General features: G+C 39.8%; 1 protein-coding gene across 1 annotated transcript in view; it reads right to left on the bottom strand.

Moving 5' to 3' along the window:
* The window catches only part of C7 (complement C7), a 51422-nt gene extending 37978 nt beyond the window's left edge, over positions 1-13444 (bottom strand). Inside the window, exons 1-5 of the mRNA XM_032337515.1 lie at positions 13239-13444; positions 8878-8933; positions 6873-6948; positions 2727-2868; positions 271-418 (exon numbers count right to left, since the gene is read on the bottom strand). Coding sequence (XP_032193406.1) covers positions 271-418; positions 2727-2868; positions 6873-6948; positions 8878-8933; positions 13239-13244 — 428 coding nt within the window. The 5' untranslated portion in view covers positions 13245-13444. The remainder of the gene's footprint in view (positions 1-270; positions 419-2726; positions 2869-6872; positions 6949-8877; positions 8934-13238) is intronic.
* Positions 13445-21341: the final 7897 nt, after the last annotated feature.

Below are 21341 nucleotides of genomic sequence, written 5' to 3' on the forward strand. Positions count from 1 at the left end.
TTTCAGGTATACAGGTAAGATGCCTGGATGGCTCAGTCAGGGAGTATGAGACTCTTGATCTCGGGGTTGTAAGTTTGAGCCCTACACTGGGGGTAGAAATTACTTAAATAAATAAAACTTCAAAAAAAGTTTTTTCAGAATGTGGCAAAGAGCTCTGAGCCAAAGGCTTAGATATTATGTCTTATTATTAGACTTACCAAACCATAAAACAAAAACAAAATGAAAAGCTACAGCCCATCCATATACACAGGAAGCTGCACAGTACCTTACCCATTTCCAGTAAGTTCTATGTTGGGAGGAGGTTCATCAAGGTCACAGGAAGGTCTGCTTTGTGAGTCCTCACATCTGTCTTCATCAGCACCGTCCTCTTCACAGTCAGAATCCCCATTGCAAACCAAAGATTTGCTGATGCACTGGCCTGTAGACAAGATAAGCCCCCAACAAAAATAAAAGAAGGAAGAAGGCGGAAACTACCTAGAATCGAAAAGGTTTTGCCTCTGGGGTGCCTGGATGGCTCATTGAATTGAGCTTCAACTCTTGGCTTCAGCTCAGGTCATGATATCAGGGTCATGATATCAAGCCCTGTGTGGGGTTCCATGTTCAGCAGATTCTCTCCCCCTCTCCTCCTCCTCCTGTTTGTGGTCGCTTTTTCTAAATTAAATAAATAAATCTTTAAAAAAAAAAAAAGAAGTTTTGTCCCTGGACCCCAACTCTGCACTAATATTCTACTGTGAATTTGAGCTCAATCTTCATGGTGTCCAGGGAAGGACTGGTGATTATTTTGGCCCTCATATTCTATTTCTTTCAAAGACTTTATTTATTTATTTGACCAAGAGAGATCACAAGTAGGCAGAGAGGCAGGCAGAGAGAGAGGAGGAAGCAGGCTCCCCGCTGAGCAGAGAGCCCGATGCAGGGCTTGATCTCAGGACCCTGAGGTCATGACCTGAGCCAAAGGCAGAGGCTTTAACCCACTGAGCCACACAGGCGCTCTATGGCCCTCATAATCTAACACACAAAATAGATCCTGACCTCAGCTGGAAACAAAATTAAAAATAAAAGCCAAATTCAAATTCCAGGCTCTCAGCCATAATCAAGCCATTTGTCTGAACCTCCCCAAAATCAAAAGGCGCCAACCTCTAGAAAGATAGACTGACATCCTGCCCTTAAACTTTCAGTTCATTTCTTTTTTTTGTAATCACTGACCAAGATGCCAAAGCTCTGCTTGTTTTGGTGATTTGCTGTGTAAGACTGTGAGAGCATGGAAACTGGGTCAAAAGGTTAAAACTCAACACTGCTTGAGCACCTACTCTGTGCAAGGCACCCTTCCAGATGTTAAGTTACAGACAAAAATAAAAACGATATGCTGGGCTTTTCATATACTTTGTGATCTAGTAGGAAGGACTATGAAGACACAGATCATTATAATCCCGCAATGTAATTGTTACAGTAGATGGGCATGGAGGAGGCACTGAAGGGTACCAGATGATCTAACCCTCACCTACCTCCCCAACATTATTTCCAGCCATTCTTCGACCTGCTTCCTATACCCTCATCACACCTATGTGAAATAAAGGCCAGGCTTTCTCTCATCTCCTTACTCTAATACGTCTCTCAGCCTCAAAGGGTTTCTCTGCCTGTCATGTGCATGTCCTTCAAAAATCAAAGTACCTATGAGCTCCTCTCAGAAACCATCCCTATGCCACAGGTTGTAGTACAACTCCTATGATCATGTTCTCATACTCTGCATTGCACACACCTGTTCTGATGGTGTCCCATGCACCCATGTTGTCTCACACAATCCCATACACCAAACATTTGTTGAGAGTCTACTAGGTACCAGGTACTTCAGATGCAAAAATTAAAGGAATATCATCCATATCCTCAATGAGTTCACAAGAGAGATAACCAACTCAACAAAAACTCCAGATTACAGATGGTACAAAGTACATATGTACAACATGCATAGGGAACACAGAGAAAGGATTTGTCAGTTGAGGAGTTAAGGAATGCTTCCTAAAAGAGGAGCCATCTGATTTGGGTTTTGGAAGTAAAAAAGGAGTTAGAGAGGTATTACCGAGGAGCACTTCTAATACAGGGATTATTTATGTGCTATTCTGCCCGTAAACTTTAATATTTGTGAAGGAAGAAGCTATGTGTTTCATTTACATATCCATAACCCTCACCACTATATCTGGAGCATAATAACAATAATAAATATTTGCTAAAAGTTGTTGAATTAATCTGATTGCACCAATGCTACCTAAACAATAGGTCAAATAACCCTCAGTGCCCAAACTTGAAATTATGTAAAATAATCACCCTGTGCATAGGAGTGACCTGTATTGCTTCTTGATTAGCTAATCAGAGTTGCTTTCCTTGTAAGCGTAATAATAACTTGGGCAGTAACCTTGTTTTTGCCCAGTCTTGATGTACCAGACTCACTCTACATCTTGACCAAAAATGCAATGTCAAGAGCATCCTGGGTCTGTCAATTGCCATATTTCTTTTCAAAGAAGCAAGGAGTATGTTCACCTTTGTTACCAGATGAAATAATGATGTTACATTTGAAATAATGATAGCTGAGTGTATAATTAATATGCCAACAAAATTAATTTTCAGGCCAATATAAATTCAGTAAAATTGAATAAATACATACTGAGCAAGTTGATCAAATAACATTTGAATTTACACTCGGCATGGAGTGTCCAAACCTATGGAAAAGATACCTGAGAAACACCTGAACCGCTCTCCACATCCCTCTTCCACCGGACATCCTAGTGTAGGTTCACACGATTGTGTTTCAAATGCACTTCCGACGCAAGGTTGACCGCCATACTGCCCATAAACAGCAACTGACCGCCTGCGAGTCTAAACACAAAACAGGTAGTGCTTTTGGACGTCTCCTTTCCTTTGTCTGAGAGGCAAAATTGGAGAGAAATGAATACAATTGAAGAAACAGTGTTCAGGAAACTGTTCTGGTGGGCAGATGTAAAACCTCCAAAATCAATAAACCCACAGACCCACTTGTCGTTGAGTCCTGTGACACTTGGAGTACTACTTAGGAAGGACTCACAGCTACTTATTTATTCTCAGGATTGAGTGTAAAAGAAATATATATATATATATATATATATATATATATATATATATATATTTATTAGTGGATCTTTAAGAAAGTAATTTGAAAGAGCCGGGTAGACACATAAGCAAACCTGTTGCATTACAGATGATTAATGTTTTTGCTCAAGCTGTGTGCCAGGAGCTAACTCAAAAGGTGAAATCAATTTTGCCAGAGGTGGGGAAAGGATCCTAGGAACCAGGGTTAAGGAGAAATTAAGTCAGAAACGCCATTGGGAAAGTGGTGGTAATTAATCTGGGTTGAATGTTAAGCCTTCTTCGGGAAGACAAGGCTAAGCAAAGCAATCTGGAGAACCTCATATGGCAGTACGGAAGGCAAATGGACAGCGCAGAAGCCTCGGTAGTCCAAAGACGAAGCTACTTCTGCAACAAGATTCTACTAGACAAACAAAATCACTGGCCTCTGAAATGGGAAACATGTCAAAGGCAAATCTCTGGGAGAGAAAGTATGGGAAAAATAGAGGAAATCATCGAGCCACATGAAAAACAAATAATTCGTCCTAAAATTCAGTTAGTCAATATGAAGCCATGCATGTAACACTTAAACACACAGAGGTCCACAAAATCCTTTGCGTCCCCAACAGCAGTCAGATGAATCATGTGAGCCTCTTTCTGTACTCACCTTTTCCCTATCTAAAAAAATAAACAAAATCTGACATTCCAGAGAATTTAAGACTTGAGCAAAGACCAACAGGGAAGACAGGATATACAGACTGATGTGGGGCCAGTAGTGGAATGGTCAAGAAAGAATTCTTGCGATGGTTCTGGTGCAAAAAGTTGTTTTGATGATAGCAGGGGACAAGGGCCCCTGGGGAGAAAGAGCTGCACTTTTGCTCCATGAAGCTGGTGGTTACGTACTTCGTGTTCAAGGGAGAGGGGATGTGCAGGGAGTATCAGATCATAAATGTCTTCTTCAAATTTCTACTCGAAAATACTTTTGCAGGATTTCTCCGGTGCTTGTCATCGGGCCATCAGTGAGATGAACAGGTGGTCATGAGACCCTCGTGTATTTGGTCCTTATGGGAACTACGCAGGCTATAGGTCAGCCTTCTGAGCTAAATGTGAACACATTGCTGCTTCTGTCCCTCATCACAAGCCAAGGTGGAATCGCCTCATCCCTTCTAATCTGGGTTAGAAGTGGGGATTCTTTCAGACAAAGGGTCACAGGAACGTAATTTGCTCTTTGAGGGGTTTTGTCAGCTTGGGGCAGACCCTGGCAACTTCTGTTGGGTCTAAGCAGAGGAGTCTTGGAGGAATAGGAGTGGGGAATGGAGCTCAGCACAGTTCCTTGATAAGTTTTTAATCTCCGTGTTTAATTGATGAAGACACCTCTCATACATGTCTTTTTAAATTGTCCTTTTCCGAAGTTCCAAAGCACAGATTGTGTAGTGTGTCTAAAGAATGCTTCCCTCTCTCTCAGTAGGTGCATGACCTTGACAGCTGCCAACTGAGAACAGTCTCATTCTCACCTGACAAATTCTGGTCTTCTGACCCTATTTTCATTTTCACTTGTCTCTTTCTGGATGAAAATTTTGTCATTATAATCTAGAGATATAATCATTGCATGATGACCTTTATGCAAATACTAATATGAAAAATACCTTCCATCTCTTTCTATTTAACATTCTTTCATAACTTGTTGTTGAATTATAAAAATGTTTTCTGTAGTTGGTGTCTGACTTTTGCCTTGTTATTCATGCACCCATTTTCCTGTAATCAGAGTAGTCATCTATTCACCCAAAGCCAAATTCTGCATTTGTGTAACTTGTTTTATAAATACCACTCATGTAGGTACCAAATGCTTAATGAAAGTGATGATTATGATGAGGCTTCAAAACAGAAGTTATCTTCTATAATATGGTTCTGTTATTTTAATAATTAAAAAGTGATTTTTGAATACACATTTTTATTCAAACTGAACCACCTTTAAAATATTTTGCAAATATAGAATCATGTTGTATATCTGAAACTAATACGATGTCATGTGGTAATTATATTTCAATAAAAACATCTTTAATCATTCAAATGTTTAAAACCTTTAAAGTAAGCATTATATTTTTGGAATTGATCCTAGGAAAATTATCGGAACAGAGGACTGATTTCTATGTACAAAAATGTTCACTGAAGTTTTATTTATAATAACAAAAATGTACAAATCCTAAATCTCAAACAATAGGAAAATAGATAAATAAGATTGGTATACTCATATAGTGGAAAATAATACAGCTGTTAAAATTCCAGCCAAAAGTGTAATTTTAAAATAGTAGAGGGGTACCTTGGTGGCTCAGTTGGTTAAGGGCCCAACTCTTGAGCTCAGCTCGGGTCTTGATTTAACAGTCCTGAGTTCAAGCTCCTTGTTGGGCTCCATGCTGGGCACAAAACCTACTTTAAAAAAAAAAAAAACAGTAGGATAGAGGGGCACCTGGCTGGGTCAGTCAGTGGAACATGCTACTCCTGATCTTAGGGTCATGAGTTCAAGCCCCACATGTGGCATGGAGTTCATTTTTTAAAAAAATTTTATGGGTGCCTGGGTGGCTCAGTCATTAAGTCTACTTTTGGCTCAGGTCATGACCCCAGGGTCCTGGATCCAGCCCCCTGTCGGGCTCCCTGCTCAGTGGGGAGCCTGCTTCTCCCTCTGCCCCTTACCCTGCTTGTGCTCTCTCTCTCTCTTTCTCTAGTAAATTAATGAAATCTTTTTAAAAATTAAAAAAAAAGTTTTTTAAACAAAAAAATTTTTAATAGTGGAATATACAACTATAGTCAAACAATTCTATTTTAAAAAATTACAAACACACAGAGAAGATAAATTGAAAGAATAGCAAAATGAAGTTATATTCATGTCTTTTAAATGGTGAAATTATAAGTAGAGTTTTCTTTATATAGACTTTCCCATGTTTTCTCAATAAGTAACTTATAATAAGGGGACTTATTGTATACTAATATATATATTGTATATCTTATATATATATTATATTAATTATATATATTAATTTATGTTATATAAAATAACAGGCACTTTTAGAAGTCCTCTATTATCTCCAGATCAATTCCAGCATTTTATTTGTCAAGCACTTTTAGAAGTCCTCTATTATCTCCAGATCAATTCCAGCATTTTATTTGTATTACTTAGAATTAAACCTTAAAATGTTTAAAAATGCAGGGGCTCCTGGCTGACTCAGTCAGTGGAGCACAAGACTCTTATATCCGGGTTGTGGGTTGGAAGCCCATGTTGGGTGTAGACATTACTTAAAACTAAAATCTTTAAAAAAAAAAAAAAAAGTGCAAAATGTTTCACTCTTCATGGTCATTCACTATTACTTAGGCAAAACAAAGCAACCATTTTGTACTTGTCAGTGTTTGTTTTAAATACGAAGAAAAGGTGAACCCAGTAAAAATGAAACTGATTTTGAATTACATACTAACTTCATTTCACACTCTTCTTTTTCTCTAATAGTTAAAGAGTTAGTGAATTGCTTTATCCTACGTACAATTCTAGGCTCAAATATAAGATTTAGAAAAGTCCTGCAAGAAAAATAAGAATGCAGAAATTACTTTATTACATTTTTAATTATTAAAGCATTACTTTTCTCCCTTTAAAATTACTAATTGTATTTTAAAAAAGCAAAAAATAACATGTAAAAAGCTAATGTCTTTTGTCCATAAATCAGCTCTATCAGTATAAACAATATAGACAATAAAGAAACAATAAACACAAAATTTTAGTATGGTCCTACCTGAGTCTTTGTACAACCATTGCATTCTGACCATGAAGCATAGGAATCCCACTGGCAATTGACTGGAGAGGCAGCTCTGTTGAGTTGTTTTAAGTCAGGTAGAAGATAAGGAGAGGGGAAACACAAAGAATGGTCAAAAATATTTTTAAAAAAAATTGCTTCACAATTTTTTAAGAGGCACCAAAAGCATCCCAAGATATATAAAAATATATGTGGAAGGGAGCAACGTTTTTAGAGATTAATATTTATTAAACATCTATTATGTACCAGACATTTAATTCAGACACCTGAGCTGAAGAAACAATAAGAGATAGGTCACTGCTTATGGGTAGAGGAGAGGACAAAGATGCAGATGTATAAACCAACAGTCATAATATGATCATATAAACATGATCTATAATCCAATATACGTCATTTGATCAATTTCATACCAGAAATGGGTACAGTATAATGTATTGTGGAAATATAGATAAGAGACGGTTCACATGTGAGAGGGTAGGTGAGAACATATAAGAGGAAGGTATTCTGGCCTTTGAAAGGATTCTGAATGACAAATTGAAGAGTTCTACAGAAACTCTTCACTGGAAGACAAAAAGCTCTAAAAATACCCTATGAGAAGTGAGAAACTGAAACCTGACCAAGACTAAAGGGACAGAAAATTATTTTTAGATATTCCCCCTGTTCATTTAGGCTACTTCTTTCTCAAGAACACACCCAAGAAGAGTCAATTTGAGCTTAAGCAATTCTACTCCACTAAAATACATGAAAAAATGGACAGTCGGTTCTCATGTGATACTTAACTCCAGCTTTGCCAAGAAGATCACACGGCTTGGCCTAGCATAAAAGCACATTTTACAAGGGGCAGAGGAAATCAGACTCCTGATTTCTGGATTTTGAGCACATTACTAGCCTTGGAGACATCTGGAGTAAGGTGATTTGTACTTGTCTTAAGCCTCTGAGGTGACCCTGAGTAAGTTGTCCCCTTTATAGTGTATGTGCCTCACATGCTTTTATGAAGACAATGTTGCTAATCTGTCATCTTGACATGGCCATAATGATCCAAAGCCTTAGTGTCTGTGACCCTTAAATCGAACTTGCCATTTTTCTATGTGGGGTCCCAGGGACAGGCAGAGGACTTCCCCAAACACCAAAAGCTAGCTTGCGCTTCTCTCCTCTGTGCTCCCACAGTAGGGCATGCAGGCCTCTCCCAGAGAACGGAGCACATCTGCACTGAAATCAACCATTTCAAGATCTGAGTCACCTGGTGGACTCGCTGTTCTGTGTTGGTTCTCTTTGCATCTCTATCATAGCTCAGCTCCTGAAACATATTCTGAGAGACCGATGAAGAGAACTGACCTGGTCCTATCCCACCCAACTGAGGAGAGCAAAACAAGGCCATGGGTAAATGAGGTTGGCTTTTGTCCAGGTCTCAGGAGTCAATAAACCTAACTTCTTAAAAAAATAAGAAATAAAAAATAAATAAAAAATCTCTGACCCAGACATGAGCTACCCTTGCGGTGAGCATAGCATAACGTATAGACTTGTCAAATCACTATGGTGTACACCTTAAACTAATGTAACATTGTGTGTCAACTATATTTCTGTTAAGGAAAAACACAAAACAAAACAAAAAACTCTCAACCTTTAAAATCCAAAGAATGTTTTGCAACAACTTCATTTAAAAGTCAAATTCTGCTCTAAGTTGTGTCAATTCTAAGGTTGGTTCAATTCTCTGAATTGCAGGTAAAATCACGATACTGGAATAAGAAGAAAACCTTGAGGTATTTTTAGATTTCAGGTTTCTTTCTTACGGGAAAAAAAATGAAGTAATATAAGAATAAGAATAAAACAAGCTTTTGCGAGCATTGCCTTTTCTCAAAATGTGGACATATAAAATATTAAGAGATAAAGATGTGTCAGGCTGCAACGTAAAAATCAGGCCACGTACTAAAGAACTTCCTAAAAATAAAAAAGAATTTTTAATGATTTCCCAAAAAATTCTCACCTTGAAAAAACTTGGAACTCTCCTATAAATCCCACCAAGATGAATAAAAGTATTACCTGGGGGTGAAGAGGGAGGAGGAAAAAAACATTACTTTAGTAATGTTAGGAAAAAAACATTACTTTAGTTTGCACTTCTTTAATGAGTTGAAAGCGTACACATTCCTACACGTCAAGATTTGTGAGTTGGGAATATAAAGAAGGAAAGAACCATGGACCAGGCTCAACAACTGTGCTTGTCCTTGAAATTTCCATTCTAAATAAAAGTTTAATACAATTCTGTTGAGCTCGCCCTCTACTGTTCATTTCTGTAAAGACAACTAGGGGCTGGGGAATGTCATGGCCAGACACATGGAAAATTTAACTCATTAGAGCCTCTCTTTAGGGATCTTTTAATTCCTTTCTCCACTCATCTTCACTCTAACTTCAACATCCATAAGGACACCCGGAGAGGAGGAAGCCTAGAAGAAAGACCAGCCAAGAATAAGGAGTTAGAAGGGAAATACGCATCCTACATGAAGAGTCAACCAAAGTTGAAGCACGTCCCTAGGCAGAAGGCGGTGACACTCGCCCAGACCCTTAGTTCTGTGGCTGGGTCAGATTTAAAACACCTCCAAGGCCTTTTGTAATCATCTTTCCATGACAGCACCAGCCTAAATATTGAAGATTTAGTAGATCACAAAATTATATATAAAATGAGGTTACATTTTGTATGAAAAACCAAATATGAGGCACCTGGGTGGCTCAGTTGGTTAAGGGACTGCCTTGGGCTCAGGTCATGATCCCGGAGTCCTGGGATGGAGTCCCTCATCGGGCTCCCAGCTCCATGGGGAGTCTGCTTCTCCCTTTGACCTTCTCCCCTCTCATGCTCTCTCTCACTCTCACTCTCTCTCTCTCAAATAAATAAATAAAATCTTTTTAAAAAATGTATTAAAAACAAATCTAGAAAGACATAATAAAAGGTAATTCTTTCCTTCTGGTATGAAACTACAGGTGATTTCTTTTTTCTTTTTTTCTACTTTTATGTATTTCCCTACTTTGACCACTGAAGGTGTCCATGAATAGAATTCAAATCTTTACTGGAGACTCTCTAAGTGTCAAATGTATTCAATTCATAACCCAGTGTAAAAGTTCTTAAAACCATCATATCCCACATTTTAACAAGCCAATATTCTTTCTCTTCTCCCCGATCTCCCCAGACATTTTTCCCTCTCCAGGTATTCGAGGAGTGGCTTCCCAACATTTTTTCCAGACCTTTCTACTTGCCTTCCTAGATCACCAAGGTCTTATTAGGTATCTTTCTTCCCGTTGTAAAATCCTAGTTGCCTGCTTCTGATTTTTACTGTTCCACAAAGCTTATTATTCTGATAAACACAACCAAAACACTAAGAGCTGTGGGCATCCTGGAAATGAGTGAACAATGGCAGGGGAAGCTGTGAATACTTTTCGGACTTTTCAATGAGCACATAAAGCACATAATCTAAACCAACACTTTTTTTAAGGTTTTTCTTTTTTTAATTATAAACAAGGATTTCTTCTTTATTTTTTCAATAATGTCTTTACTCTGTGCTGTGTCAACTCATTTTTCCTCCCTCTGGGAAAGCCTGTCTTATAGCTCTTTTAGTCACTCCGAGGCACTAACAAATTGTCACATTTTCAGAAAACAAAAATTCTGAAACAATCTAAACAGTCAAATTTCAATTCAGTATTCAATTTTAAATTTCTCTCTTACTTCCTGATCCCAGATGCTCCTAACAAGGGCGGAGTGGTGTTTGCTTCAGAATTCCTTCCCCTTGTGCTTGTGCTTTTCTTCCCCATCTCTCTGAGCTGTCTCTGTCTTCTTCAAAGTCACGGCAGCAGGAAGGAGAGGGGCAAGAGCCAAAAAGGGGGTCCACGTTGGGTCCATGAGAGATTTGCTCACATCCTCATCCTGTTAAGCTCAGGATGTCAGGATGTAACCAACACTGTTGTGTCGTTTTACTCTGCTGAACGCAAGCCAGTGAACCAGCCTGTGCCTTTAGATTTTCATGACTAGAGTATCATTCCATGATATGGAAATGTTGGGGTTCAGAACAGTCAAGAAAGAATTCTTGAGATGTCTTCAGTCCAAAAAGGTGGGTTTATTTAAGTACAGGGATAGGACCCTTCGGCAGAAGGAGTACCCCCTGGAGTTGTGATGGGTGACTGATTATATACTTTTAAATTGGGAGAGGGATTGGGATAATTATGTATCTAAGGAATTTTGGAAGCAAGGTGTCCAAAACCCTGAAGGGGCTAACTATTGTTAGGAAAAGATCATTTATTACTGCCTAATAGTATCTTAGTCATGAGACCCTTCAGACGTGTATCAGTGGGCCATACGCTTAGAGGATGACTGCTAACATATGTATCTTGGAGGGGTGGGGGGGTAGAAATAAAGGAAGTTTCCAAAGGAATTTGTATATGTTTGAGTAGACTTACAAGATCGGGGCGGGGGGCGGGGTTGGGCGGGTAGGATAACATTAAGTTAAGATTGACTTTTGTTCTTAGCAAAGTGTCCACACTGAGGCAGCTGAGTTCCTAAAGGAAGGTCACTCTACCTGTTTCAAGGACTTGTCAATGGGCAGTAGGCAGTAAGGAAATAATGTTTTCTTTTGCCTTTGTTTCTCACATCATTTCCTATATCCCCCATACTCTAAGGGTCATGATCTTGCATACTCTTAAGGATGCAGATAGTCAAAGGGTCACCAGACAGACTTAGAGCTACTTTTTTTTTTTTTTTTTTTTTTTGAGAGAGAGAGAGAGAGCACATGAGCAAGGGGATGGTCAGGGAGAGGCTTAAGCAGAGTCTGCAGTGAGCATGGAACCTGATGCAGAGCACCATCCCAGGACCCTGAGATCATGACCTAAGCCGAAATCAACTGTCTGCTGCTTAACCAACTGAGCCACCCAGGTGCCCTGAGATGCCCTTTTCATAGTACTGCATTGCCTGTCCAGCATCTCACTCTAAAATGTCGGGATACTGAGCACTTACGGTTCTTGGCCTTCAACTCTCAGCAGAAACAGGCATCATGAAAAAATTCATTAACATTCTACGGCATAAGTTTTAAAAGAATTTCAACCAAGTTTTAGGGAACACACTTTTTTTCATCAGGACTGCCTTTGCCAACACCTTCCCCATATATGTACTCTTATGATAGCCTGTGAAGATCTGCCTATTACAAGGCAGTTTTGTTCATGAGCTATATAAGCTGAATCTTTAACCAAGAGAATTCCTTGAAATTTGCTACCTGGGTCCCTGAAAATGAAGTAGTTATCATTTCCCACCTTCAAGGAGAATATCTTTTTTTAAGATTCTTATTTTAGGGGGCACCTGGGTGGCTCAGTGGGTTAAGCAGCTGCCTTCGGCTCAGGTCATGATCTCAGGGTCCTGGGATCGAGTCCCGCATTGGGCTCTCTGCTCAGCATTGGGCTCTCTGCTCAGCAGGGAGCCTGCTTCCCTATCTCTCTCTCTCTCTCTGGCTGCCTCTCCGTCTACTTGTGATTTCTCTGTCAAATTAATAAAATCTTTAAAAAAAAAAAAAGATTTAAGATTCTTATTTTATTTATTTGACAGAGAGAGCACAAGCATGGGGAACAGGAGAGGAAGAGGGAGGCCAACATGGGGCTCAGTCCCAGGATCCTGGGATCATGACTTGAGCCCAACACAGACGCTTAACCAACTAAGCCACCCAAGTGCTCCCAAAAAGAGTATCTTAACAAATGAACAAAATAGAATAATCACAAATTAATAACAAATGATACAAAAATAAGTTCAAGTTGCTGCCTTTGCTCCTATCTTTAGCTAACATCTGGCTACATTGCACTGGACCAACACGTGTACTTGGAAAACTTCTAACTGCCTTCCATCCATCTGTATCTTCCACTCTCACATTCCTGACCCTTTCTTTCATCAAAGATTCCAGATTCTAAAATTCCAAGTCTTCAACTTCACTTATATAAAGCTCTTGGATGAGTCAAATCATGGTGTTTCAGGGCATGACCCCAAATCAAACAAACAAACAAACCAAGTACCCTGGAGGGACATTTTCCCTAAGAAACAACAAAGGTACTATTGTATTTCCTAATGCCTTTCTCAAAACTTTCATAAACATTGTCTCCAGTCTCTGATTCCCAGACCTCCGAACCACTAATTTTACTGCAAAACAAGAAAAAGGAATTCACTTTGGCTGAATTATTAAATATATTTAAATAAGGATTTTTTTTTGTAAAGTTACCCCGAGATCTTTCTCTTTCCTGTTTTCCCCTTTTTTGAGTCATTTTGGTTAAGCCTAGCTCGCTTTTGAGATCGCTTCGTTTACAAAAGTAATGAAATTATTACCTTACCTTCATGTTTGGGGAAACATTCAGAGCTGAAGGAGGAAGAAAATTTCCAGAGTGTCGGCGAATTTTCAACAGCAGGAAGAGCCCAACAGCCTGCTCCTTCCCCGTCTCTCACTGCTGGGGATTAACTTGGCACTCATAAACAGAACAAGTGGTTCAGAGACTTAGCTCCTACCCCGACCAGATTCTCTGGCGACACAAAGAGCCTGCCTCCCTATTTAGTCCATGTCTTGAAGCCAGATGTGTCTTATCAACTTACACAGGCCTTAGCTTTAGCCAGCTGGAACTGTTTGGAAGTATAGTTCTAAGAAAACATCTGTAAATCAAGAAAGGCAGCAAATGTTCCCAGCTCGATGTTTAAGTGATTTTCAACCAAAGGAGACTCTATGTAAGGCAAGGGATAAGCCTCCTTCCTATTTCAATCTTCGAAACTAAGCAGATGCTTTCCAGATTCCTTAAAGGGTGTTGTACACCAGACTTTGAGATTAAACACTGTGAGAAAGAAGATCTAAATGCGGTTCTGTCACTCAGAATAGAAAAGGAACATTTGGGGGTGGAATTTCCACCACTTCCCCCAATAAAAAAGGAAAAAAAAACCCACAACAACTATACCACATATATATTTATATTTATACACATACACACTAACACTATATGACTTCCATCCCCTCATGCTTGACCTCCACAGAATGGTTGGAAACAGCACCGTGTTTTGCAAACATATTGATGAGCATCATTAATTTTCCCAAGTTCGTCCCCTAATCCTTTGATGTGGAGCTCACTGTTTAAAAGTTCTTATCATGGCCATCACCCTCTCCGTCCATTTTCTCCTCTTCTGCTATTGCCTTGGCTAATTCCACCAGACCCTTGTTCTCCAGAGGTTTGCATTGATCCTAGCAGTTCTCAGCATCACTTTCAAAGATTGCATGGAAGCTGCATTTTGGGGGCAAAAGTTCAGATTTTCTATTGAAGCTGAGCTTTAACTTGATTCACATGGTTTGGCCAAATATCCTGACACTAGCTGCTAGGGCATTAATAGGAGAGAAGTAAGTGTTAAGTGGGAAAGGATTTTTGCGTTGAGAGTAATTTTATAACTAAACATTCCATTAGTGAATATTTTCCAGTTTTAATGATTTACTTCTTTCTTTATCCAAAGAACTTGAATAATAGAGACTAACTCCTACCCTCCCTTCATAAATTAAATGGGCTCCCAGAGACAAATCTTCCATATCCTTTGTTAAAACCATTAGTGATTTGTGTGGAAGAAATTTTGCCACAGAGAAAATGACCCCTAATTCCTGAAAGATTTTGTTGTTATGGTTCAACTCCACTTGTATGATTTCTAAATGTTATGGGCTCTTCTTTTTTTTTTTTTTTTAAGATTTTATTTATTTATCTGACAGAGAGAGAGATCACAAGTAGGCGGCGGGTGCTCAGCAGGCCTCCCGCTGAGCAGACAGCCCAATGCGGGGCTCGATCCCAGGACCCTGAGATCATGACCTGAGCTGAAGGCAGCGGCTTAACCCACTGAGCCATCCAGGTGCCCCAAATAAATAAAATCTTTTTAAAAAACAAACAAAAAACCATAAGACATGCCACTACTCAGGGAGCAGAAGGAAGGAGAAGAGCCAAAAAGGAGAGAGAGGCTACAAAAGTACAAAAACAATGCACAGTCAAACCAATTCAGGAGAATCACAAAGAAAGGTCAGGCAACAATGGGCTACGTGGAGATCAAAGAGAAGGAGTAGGGCGCCTGGGTGGCTCAGTGGGTTGAAGCCTCTGCCTTCGGCTCAGGTCATGATCTCAGGGTCTTGGGATAGAGCTCCGCATCGGGCTCTCTGCTCGGCGGGGAGCCTGCTTCCCCACGCCCCCCCCCCCGGCCCCCGCTGCCTCTGCCTACTTGTGATCTCTGTCTGTCAAATAAATAAATAAAATCTTTTTTAAAAAATGATTAAAAAAAAAAAACAGAGAGAAGGAGTATTGAGGGAAAACCACATTACTCGGTAACTGAAAAATAATGAAAACAGTGTGGATAAGCTGAGGGCAGAATTTCCCCCACATATTTTCCACTATGGTCCTATGAAATACCTCAAGAAAAAAAAATAATTAATTTTACATTTAAATAAATGTAAGAAGCCGCAGATAATAAAGAAGGGTCTCTCAACCTTTGAATTATTGGCCTTTAGGGCTTGATTACTCTTTGTTGATAGAGGGGGTAGAACACTCAGCAGTATCCTTGGTATCTACCTGCTTGATGCCAGTCAAAAATGTCAATCAAAAAATGTCTCCAGGAGCACCTGAGTGGCTCAGTGGGTTAATCATGATCTCAGGGTCCTGGGATCGAGCCCACCTCGGGCTCTCTGCTCATCAAGGAGCCTGCTTCTCCCTTTCTCTCTGCCTGCCTCTCTGCCTACTTGTGATCTCTCTCTCTGTCAAATAAATAAATAAAATCTTTAAAAAAAAATTTTTTTTAATGTCTCCAGATATTGCAAAATGGCCCCAACCCCAAGAGGCAAAATCAGCCATCCTCTACTGAGAACTACTGTTATTGTGTCTCTCTCTAGCAAATGCTCAGCCTTAGAATCACAAAGCCCACAGCACATGGCATTGTAAATTAAATGTTCTAAAAGTTGTACACCAAGTAAAATGTCTTAAAACTTTTCGCAAACCAGAATTCCAAATTCATGTGACCCCAGAACTTGCATTTCTAACAAGCTTGAAAACTGGTTTCGCAGACATGCTTTAGCAAATGGTGTCTGACCCAATACTGAATCTGCGAAAGACGAAAGTAGATTTTTGCCAGACTGCGGAAGCGCCCACAAGGGCTCAGTCCTCTCCCTATCTCCTGCGATGATACATTCCCTATTCCTCATTAGTCTTCACGTTCCTTGGTAGCACTTCAAAACCTTGAACATCCCCAGGCCCTAATGATACAGACCCCTGATGATATCAAGAAGCTGTTATGGTCCAACTTGGGGAGATTCTTGAAAACATTTTAACAAGCCTATTTCATTTGCTAGCCATTCGTTCTATCCTGAATTGTTCCACTGACTCTAGGCGCATAAGAGGAATAAACTTGCGGTGGAAGAATAAACCCTCCTTCCCAACTTCTGTTCAGTCTGTCAAGGTCAGAAATCAAACCGCCAGAAATTGGAGCAAAAGGCAACAGTACCCCCTAGTGGCAGGCATGCTGCAATGCCTCGAGTAATAGATGAGCGTTAGGCTCTGGAGTTAAATCACTCAGGAATACGAAACCTTGAATCTTCTTAGTCTCCCAGTCAAGTGCTTGTTAAGCTAATAAGGACTCCAGGTGGTTATCTCTTTTTCCATTAAAGTGTCATGGTGTGAATAGTTTGAGAATGAGAAATGGCTGCTAGGCAATACCTACCCAAAGGAACTTTTCAGCAAAATGATCGTTAAATGGCCTTATCATGTACCTAATCAGAAGCTGCCCATCTCTGTTGGGAGGACTGCATTCAATACTGTGATTTGTGCATTATTTAATTAGTTCATTTATTTCCTTACTTACTTATTTATTTTAAAGGAGATAGAAGTTGATTGAATACACCACAAGGGAGCGGCCGGTAACGCAGCAAAGGAGAGACTGTCTGCCTGCATTAAAGTGAGGTCACCAAAAAATAAAGGAGAAAAAAAACAGTGGGGTCATTAGATTAGTACTGTCTGTTGGTACCCAGTCCCTGTACTGTCTGTTGGTACCCAGCCCCTAAGAATGATGTGTAAGGTTTAAATAGATTAAGAAATATTTCCAGGGTATTGCACTTCCATGTGGACAGTTGTTGTTGCGGTTTACAATACTAGACGAGCCTTTGCCTTGGAGGCCCTGATGGCTGCGGATGGCAAGGATTCAAATAAAATCAGGAAGCCATACAAGGTTTTCAAGGTTCTCAATAGCAGCAGGCATCTGCTAAATTTAGGAGAGGGCCTGGCCTGGTTTGGGTTTCTGACATCTGGGTTTTTCAGTTTTCTGCAGTGCCGTAGCCTACAAGGCCAAGATACACTTCATTTGGTTTAAATTTGAATTAAGTCAGAGAGCTCTGAGAAGGAAGGCACAAAATGCAAAGATTTTTGTGATTCCGTAACTGCCCTGTGTAAAGACCTGCAGGGGCCGGCGGGGGGCGGGGGGGGGCGGTTAATAGCAAAGGACAAGGTCATTTGTTTGATTTGCACAGTAAAGTTGGGGTATCTATGCAGAAAGCTGGTTTGTTGTTGTCATTGTTCTTGTTGTTTTTCCAGATCAAGAGTTCAGCATGTTATAGCTCTAAAATAAAAAGTTATTACTTCTGGAAAATGTCAGTCTATGCCATACTTTTAAGCTTTATCTCAAGCTGTCTCTACACAGATATAGTTTGATATCAGATTTATCATTCCATGTTCCACAGGCCAAGAAAAAATAATGAGTGGTAGATAGAAATAAAATTCTGAATTATACAACTCTTCAAATGTTTGTGGAAAAGTTTTAGAAAACAGTGAAAAACAGTCACAAATGCCTAAATAGAGATTTCTTTAAATGAAGAATTCTCCAGAAAGCGATAAGGCACTAATATGTGTACAAATATGTGTCCTAAAGGCAGAGTCTGGATTCAAATCCTAGGGAAGTTGCTCTGCCTCTTTAATCCTCTTGCTTCCTTACCTGAAAAGTAGAAATAATATTATCTAAATTATAGGGTTGTTCTATTAAATAAATCCAGGTAAAGCAATTAGCACTGTGCCTGGAATGTAGGAAGCCTGGTTCGATAAATGTGAGCTAGGATACAAAGGATTAGAAACAACACAGGGGTGCCTGGCTGGCTCAGTGAGTAGAGCAGGTGACTCTTGATCTCAGCAGTGTGAGTTCAAGCCCCATATAGGGCACAGAGCCTACTTTTTTTTTTTTTAAGATGTTATTTATTTATTTGACAGAGATCACAAATAGGCAGAGAACCAGGCAGAGAGGGAGGAGGGGAAGGAGGCCCCCTGCCAAGCAGAGAGCCCGACTCGGGGCTTGATCCCAGGACCCTGAGATCATGACCTGAGCCTAAGGCAGAGGCTTTAACCCACTGAGCCACCCAAGCGCCTACTTTAAAAAAAGAAAAGAAAAAACGCAAACATGCATCAATAGTGGCTTGGTTAAATAAATTATAGCATACACAATTAAATGGAGCATTACACACCTATAAAAAACTGAAGAGGTTCTCTATGCAGGGATATGGAAAGATCTCTTGTTAAGGAGAAAAAGGAAAAATACAGAGCGTAGTTACTTTGCGGCTAAAAGGAATATATATTCATGTTGGTTTATACTTGCATGAAAGTCTGGAAGAATACACGAGAAACTAATCAAAATTGTTATCTCGTGGTGCAAACATATGAGAAGGCCACCACGTGGAAAGATGGAAATAGGGTAGAAAAAGAAATGGGACTACGGCCTTTTACCTCATCCTAGCTTATATTTTTAACACATTAATGAATGCATTGCCTATTCCAAAAAAAAAAAAAAAGAAGAAGAAGAAAGTAAAAATTACTGAATTTTATTTTGTCAGCTGCCATTCTTTTATCTCAGAGTACTGTAGAATAGCATCCTGAAGATTCTCTGTCTTTTCTCGGCTTGTTCATTCATTCGTTTGCCTGAAGGGGCTGGGGTAGATTGTGAGGACACACATTGTAATAATAGAAACAAGCATCTTAATGAAACACTTCATGATTACCGGGGCCAAAAGATTGGTCTGGAGGCCAGGTAGAGCTGGTGAGTCATTGGTCTCCACTTCAGAGCACCGTTGATGTATTTCCTCAATTTTTATGTGACCATGTTTACAAATGTATGCTACTTTATTTCACGGTGAGCGTATGAGTAATGTACACCGACCATACGTATTTAAATGCGCATGAAGACGTAGTAAGGCACCCGCGCCCATCAAGAAATTCATTTCTCGGGGCACCTGGGTAGCTCAGTTGGTTAAGCAACTGCCTTCGGCTCAGGTCATGGTCTCAGAGTCCTGGGATCAAGTCCCACATTGGGCTCCCAGCTCCATGGGGAGTCTGCTTCACCCTCTGACCTCCCCTCTCATGCTCTCTCTCACTTTGTCTTTCTCTCTCTCAAAATAAATAAATAAAAATCTTTAAAAAAAAAAAAAAAAGAAAAAGAAAAATTCATTTCTTTCTTCTCCCTCCTTCTTCAGCTTCGGCTAGTGGGGGTCTGCTTCTTGGGAGAATGCAGTTTGCCAGGAAGAACGTTGGGCAAATCTTGTCTCAAGTTTAAGTTTTACTGCTTGCTGTGTTATCCTCTTCACTCTTAATTTTCTTTCTTTATTTTTTTTTTTTAAGATTTTAATTTTAAGTAATCTCTACGCCCGATGTGGGGCTCGGACTCATGACCCCAAGATCAAGAGCCACATGCTCTTCCAGCTGAGCCAGCCAGGTGCCCCTTAACCCTCCATTTTCTTTTCTTTTTTAAGATTTTATTTATTTATTTGAGAGGGAGACAGAGTGAGCAAGAGAGAAAGAGAGCACAAGCTGAACAGAGGAAGTGGGAGAAGCAGACCTCCCCTGACCCCCACCACCACCCCCAGCAGGGAGCCAGAAATGGGCCTCAATCCCAGGACCCTGGGATCATGACCTGAGCCGAAGTCAGATGCTTAACCTCCTGAACCACCCAGGAGCCCCCAACCCTCAATTTTCTTAAAAAAAAAAAAAAATCTTTGTAGAGCATATTTGAAATTCAGAAGAAAAAAGAATAACGAAATCTTTGTAGGGCATAGTTGAAATTCAAAATATGTAAAATGTACCCTGAAGTTTTTTGAGTACATGTAGCCCTCCACACCTTTCATACCGATGAATAAATGAATTTTTAAAATATATTCATAGGGGCATCCAGGTGGCTCAGTCGTTAAGCGTCTGCCTTCAGCTCAAGTCATGATCCCAGAGGCTGGGATCAAGCCCCCATCTGGCTGCCTGCTCAGCGGAAAGACTGCTTCTCCCTCTACCACTTCTCCTGCTTATGCTCTCTCTTTCGCTGTGTCTCTCTCTGTCAAATAAATAAATAAAATCTTTAAAAATAATAATAATAAAATAAAATAATGTAAAATATATCCATACAAATGCGAGCCAAAGAAAAATTTTAGCAAACCAATTTATCCAGAGATATTCTTCCAAGAGTGACTTCCTGAGAACAATCAACTTGCAGTTAATCAGAAGGAAACTGATTAATAATTACCAGGGAAATTATCAACTATGTGAATTACACTCTTATGGACCTATGGAGACAGTCACTAGGACCAAGAGCTATTTTTCTGATTGAAATTTACATGATCTAAAATGAGAATGCTAATTAATTAATTAACTAATTAAATTTAATGATAGTGTACAGACCCATCAAAGTATCAAGATCCTTTTCTTCAGATTGAAATTATATCAACTAGCATTGTGAGTGACAGTTCATACCAATGAGAAGGCCCAGTTGACAGTTGCATTATTACAACTTTGATTAAGCAGAAAGTGAAATCAGTTTATGTTAATAAATATTTTTATCGTAAAAAAAAAGAAAAAATGTTTTCAGGGGCGCCTGGGTGACTCAGTCAGTTACGCATCTGCCTTCCACTCAGGTCATGGTCCCAGGGTCCTGGGATTGAGTCTCACCTTGGGCTCCCTGCTCAGCAAGGAGTCTGCTTCTCTCTCTGCCTGCCACTCCTCCTGCTTGTGCTCAAGCTCTCTCTGTTTCTCTTTCTCTCTTTCTTTCTCTGACAAGCAAATAAATAAAATCTTTTAAAAAATTTTTAAAAAGTCTTCCAAAACCCATGGCCAGGTGAACCCATTCCCTCTTTGGGAAAAAGAACATCCAACACTTGATGTGGAGTCAATGAAGTTTAGTACTTCTCTCATCAAGACTAAAACGTGGAAACCTCAAAATTGTCCAAACACAGGAAGTAACCTCTCTCTTCCCAGGGGAAACTGAACAACATTCCTGAAGTGCAGAAAACAGACCCGTGAAAATGGAAACCCTTGCTGATGTTTTACCTGAAGTGTTTCTGAAATTGCCACTTATTTCCCCTTCCCTGCAGAACGGACCCTATGTATTTAGCCAGGGTGGGTAGAGGAACATGTATTCTAATGGGA

Source organism: Mustela erminea, chromosome 3 (assembly GCF_009829155.1).
Source record: "Mustela erminea isolate mMusErm1 chromosome 3, mMusErm1.Pri, whole genome shotgun sequence".
In the NCBI taxonomy this organism is placed as follows: Eukaryota; Metazoa; Chordata; class Mammalia; order Carnivora; family Mustelidae; genus Mustela; species Mustela erminea.